Genomic DNA, 5,091 nt, shown 5'->3' with positions numbered 1-5,091 from the left:
CTGTTTAATTACTTCATATATTGTTGTTCTTTTTTTGACATACCTTGCACCATTAACATTCAAAGTAGCTAAATGGACTGCACTCATAACTAACAGAAAAGAAAGAAACAAAACATAACTCAAAGAAAAATTAGCAATCCTGCCCAAGAAATTAACAAGTGTCATTGTTCAAGGCATTATTAAGAGTTCTCATGATTTTCTTTAAACAATAGATTTCTTTGTTCGTAAAAGAACCCTCTGCCATTAAGCCTCTTGTTTTTTCAACAATCTGTTTTAAATCAGGAAAATATTCCTGTACGCGAACACCTCTTCTATTTTTGGTTGATTTGAGAAACAACTTAATGTCCTCAAGCTCATAATTTCGACCAACAAACTCACTCTGAGAGAGAGAGTCACGCTAGAGTCAGAAAACTCAGCATCACTCTCAGAGTCCTGTTCTTCATCCTCATGCATTTCACTTTTTTTGCTTATCTTAGCGTCAGAAGCTACATTACTTTTCTTTCTTTTTTGGGGCATCTTAAAGATTGATTGTTGTTCTTCCACTCTGAAACAGCCATCCTCTTCACACATTCCTTGCAGCTGTACTAAACTATTCTCTGAAAATTTATCAGTTTATCCATCCCCAGTATCTCCAGAACACTGTGCCACATTTACTATATCCTACGGTGCCCGCCAGGGGACACCTTCGGTTCACTTATGTTTGTCGTGGCCACGACATATAAACTCGTGGGAACATGATATTATGTTGTGGCCACGAGATATTAATTCGTGGGAACGTCATATTAACTCGTGGGAACGTGATATTATGTCGTGGCCACGAGATCATTTTGTCGAGGTAACGACATCCTTATGTCGTGGCCACAAGATGCGATGATGAGGGAACGAGATCCATTTCTCGTGGCCACAACATAATATCATGTTCCCACGAGTTTATATGTCGTGGCCACGACAAACATAAGTGAACCGAAGGTGTCCCCTGGCGGGCACCGTAATATCCTTAGCAACAGCCTCTGGCTGCATTTCAGTGCGTGCCGTACATAAGGATTGGGACGACAAAGTCGGTCCAAATATAACCTCACTGGAGGAACTTGAAGCCGCTACTACCGAGCTTTCCCCTGGGGGGACCACCTCTACTACATCAGCAACAACAGTAGATTTAGTGCCTTCAGAATTCTCATTAGCGTTCTCTTCTAGAACAATTTTGTCGGGGCAATTACGAAGTAGATGGCCAAAATTACCGCAGCCAAAGCATTTAATCTTTGCGGTTGTGACATTAACGACATAATCAAAATTGTCAATTCGAAAATTAAGTGTCATATCCAGGTCAGCGTCATCTCTAATAATCATATAGGCTAAACGTCTGAAAGAGACAACATGTTCCAATAGAGGCGATCCACAGGTAATTGGGATCTTCTTGATCAGGGAAACTAGTTTTCCGTATCGGGATCAAGCCTGTGTTAAGATGTCATCATTCACAAAAGGTGGTACGTTTGACAAAGTGACTCGTTTAGCTGGGAGAGAAAGGGGGAGAACAGGAATAAATTCACCGCGGATAACAATTCCATTCTCAAATAATGTATTAGCTTTTTCTATACTACTCAAAAAAACTACAACAGCACTGTTGATTCTGGAAGTGGATAGCACACTCTTATGTCCTACCACTTCTCCAACTGCCAGACAACAATCTTCCACATTAACCGCAGATGCTACCTTTACAGCGTGACGCCGAACAACTCCTGCACGCGTGGGGCCGACATGCTTCCACAAAGCGCATAGCACTCGGCCCAAAAAAACTGAAGGGGATGTAACTAGACCCACACAACTAAGAACAAACACAACGAGGGAAAAAAGGAAAGATAAAAGTTCCACTCACTTAGTACTCCACTCGCACTCACAGCACTCCACCTCCTAGCACTTCCCGTACCGGAAGTGACAGAGAGAGAGAGAGAGAGAGAGAGAGAGATTGTCTCAAACATAATAGAAGGAACTAAGTTGTACAGTTAAGTACAAAGTTTAGTGTTTTGTTCAACACAAAGCTGAGATTGAGATTGTAAATGATCAATGAGATTGTAAAAAGCTGTGATAATACACATTTTGTAAAACATTAAGCACAAAGGTAATTAAACAATAATTTCCGAGAAACATTCATATAAATATACTGTATGCTGCCTGTCATTGGCTATACTTCACGTGTGAATGACTGAAGATAACGATAACTTCTGATAAAAACATACCTGACAGTAATCTCTGACACATTCAAGCCAAAGCAGTAAGAGTAACCCACTGTTTTTCTTCTGTACAAAATTTTACAGGTTTGAACTTCACCACAACAGAACTGTTCACCTCTGAAATGGCTAGTCAAGGAGAAACTTTTCTTCAAAATGAAGCCCAACAGCTGACCTGTCCTTTCAAAAATCTATTCAAAGACCTACTGAAGGACCTTGGAGTATCAGAGGAGAAATTACAAGCCACAGAGACACGACTCAATGCTTTTGAAAACAAAATGCAAGATGTGCTGTCCAGACTTGCAAACAGTGAAGCTGAGATTGAGAAGATTAAAAAGGAAAACAGAGGTGAGGCTAATGATTTGTATTAAATATTCATATGCTGTAATATTGTAAAAAAAAAATGAATAAAATAAATAAAAGCGTGTAAATTTTTTTATTAAAAATTATTAGTAAATCTCATGAAGAATTACAAGTAAATGGCAAGTAACACATTGACTTATGCATGAAATGTTAGAGTAAAATAATAAAATGGTAGATGGTATGTATATAGTAGGTATAAAGCCTATTTTATATATATATATATATATATATATATATATATATATATATATATATATATATATATTAGTGGTGGGCCGTTATCGGCGTTAACGTGCTGCGTTAACTTGAGACTCTTATCGGGCCATAAAAAAAATATCGCCGTTAATCTATTGTCAAAGTTGGGTTATCTTATTTACAAGAAGGCATGTCATTTCTGTCTCTCTGTCTCTACATGGTCGCGCGTTTATAATGTCTCCTCCACGCGAAAACAGGGACTGGATCGCAGACTCCATTCATAAAAACCGATTCTACTATAGCGCGAAATGTCACGTAAATTCGTCGATTTTTGGATTAATAAATCAAAAGTTGGTCTGCCACTTAATTCAAATCATGATATGGACTAGTGTCTGTGAAAACTGAAATGCAAAAAGACCGTTTCAATATGAATCCTGCATGTTCCGTTTGCCTCTGTATGTATGTACGTTTTTACTACACGCATACTGAAGCACGTGTGACGTTCCCGTTCATTTTTGGCATTTGCATCTGAACAGATAAAATCAATCTCCAAAGCTGCTGTGAGTGTCACTTTTACCGTTTCATTTGAGAAAACTAGCATCATATCATACTGTACACACAGAAACTTCACGGTAACCTGTCAAAATAAAAGTACGGTGTAACATGTAACAGAACATTAGTCCTGTATTACTTTTGTACAGTATAATGTAGGTGTTTATATATTCCTATTTAAATAATCGACATAAAACAATATATATGATAAAAAAATAAATATAGCAAAATTTGCAGTTTGGAAACAGGAGATGAACCCCTGGTCTAATGTGCCACCTGGCTTGAGAAACCCGTTCTCAAAGACTTACTTTTAGTCATTATAATTAGCCATTTTAATCTAGATTAATCTAGATTAATTCCAAGATTACAGTGAGATTAATCTAGATTAAAAAAATTAATCTATGCCCACCACTAATATATATATAATAGGCACTTTTAAAAAAAGTGGTTATAGTGGTTTACAGAAGAAAAATACGGAATATATTTTTGTATAGGTGTGTTGTTAAACATTAGTTTTCATTGCTATTAAGCCGATTTTCAACATTTTAATATACTACACATTCTCTTCAGACAGTCCAAATGTGGCATTTTCAGCTTCAGTAGGGTGTGGTGGTTTATTTGGACCATTTAACACAGATGTAACACTGATTTACAAGAATGTCATCACGAATGTTGGTGATGCCTACAACAACACCACAGGTATTTTTAATTCACATGTTTTATATTGCTGAAAACAGTATCAGCACACTTCTATAACTGTGTCCAACTGCTAACTGGAGAATTGTCTCACTCTTTAACAGGAATTTTCACAGTTCCGGTACATGGAGTATACTATTTCAGCTTCTTCTACCATTGTGGAGCTGATCAGCCGACACTGTTGGCCTTGCATAGAAATGGAAAGCAAGTAGCAATAACAAAACATCACAAGAGTAGCTGCTTCACAGAGAATGGAGGTAACGGTTTAACGCTGCTGTTAGAGAAGGGGGAGCATGTCTATATTGTACTTAAGAAGAACACAAGGATCTGGGATGAGAGCAATGTCACCACTGTGTTTTGTGGTTTTCTAATCAATGCCATGTAAATAAAATACACCCTGAGAACAAACATCACAGCTATGCAATGTTTATAGGTAAAGGTGAAATATCAGGTTACTTAATCCAGTCTTTGTTTGATGAAAATACAACATTGCAACATTAAAACAATCAGCATCAACTTACTTTAAAAAGGTAATTTGCTTTTTTTTTTTTTTTTTTTTGTCGATTCAAAATAAACAGTTAAAAAACATGTACTTGCCAAAAAAATAAATGTATTATTAATATTTTATTTTATTTTTTGGGGATAGTTTTGTGTAAACTAAAATGTGTAGATGAATTTGGGTTATTGATTTGATTATTAGTCCAAATATCACCATGTATTTAATATTCAATTGATAAACCACTGTAAAATTATCTGCTGTTAATTTTAGCTGAATATATTCAAGAAAAAGGTTTCAGGAAATTGGTTCTGTAATCTGCTGTGTTTTCTCTTTTTGTGGATAGCTTTTTTTACTTTCCATCAAGCACTTTTTGGCTTAGTATCTGTACTTTAATTTAAGCACATATTCTCAGCGCATTTTACACAGGAGTCTCTGGTGCATAACAAACAGAAACATACGTAAAGCCCTGTAGATAGTGGAATGTATAAGCAATAAGTTATGAGACGTCGTGCTGCATTGTGAATAACCCTAAATGTTAGTGGAAACCAAGGACTAGATGAG

At 36.5% G+C, this 5,091-nt stretch overlaps 1 protein-coding gene across 1 annotated transcript; it reads left to right on the top strand.

The window, feature by feature from the left end:
• The first annotated feature begins 2,271 nt into the window (after window positions 1-2,271).
• On the top strand, window positions 2,272-4,653 carry LOC141330820 (complement C1q-like protein 2). Its single transcript, XM_073835582.1, has 3 exons — window positions 2,272-2,573; window positions 3,906-4,034; window positions 4,136-4,653. The coding sequence occupies exons 1-3, from the start codon at window positions 2,351-2,353 to the stop codon at window positions 4,414-4,416; spliced, it is 633 nt and encodes a 210-aa protein (XP_073691683.1). The 5' UTR covers window positions 2,272-2,350; the 3' UTR covers window positions 4,417-4,653.
• Window positions 4,654-5,091: the final 438 nt, after the last annotated feature.

This window comes from Garra rufa, chromosome 3, assembly GCF_049309525.1.
Source record: "Garra rufa chromosome 3, GarRuf1.0, whole genome shotgun sequence".
NCBI lineage: Eukaryota > Metazoa > Chordata > Actinopteri > Cypriniformes > Cyprinidae > Garra > Garra rufa.
The sequence above is the reverse complement of the archived record's forward strand: the minus strand, read 5'-3'. Positions and strand labels throughout refer to the sequence as shown.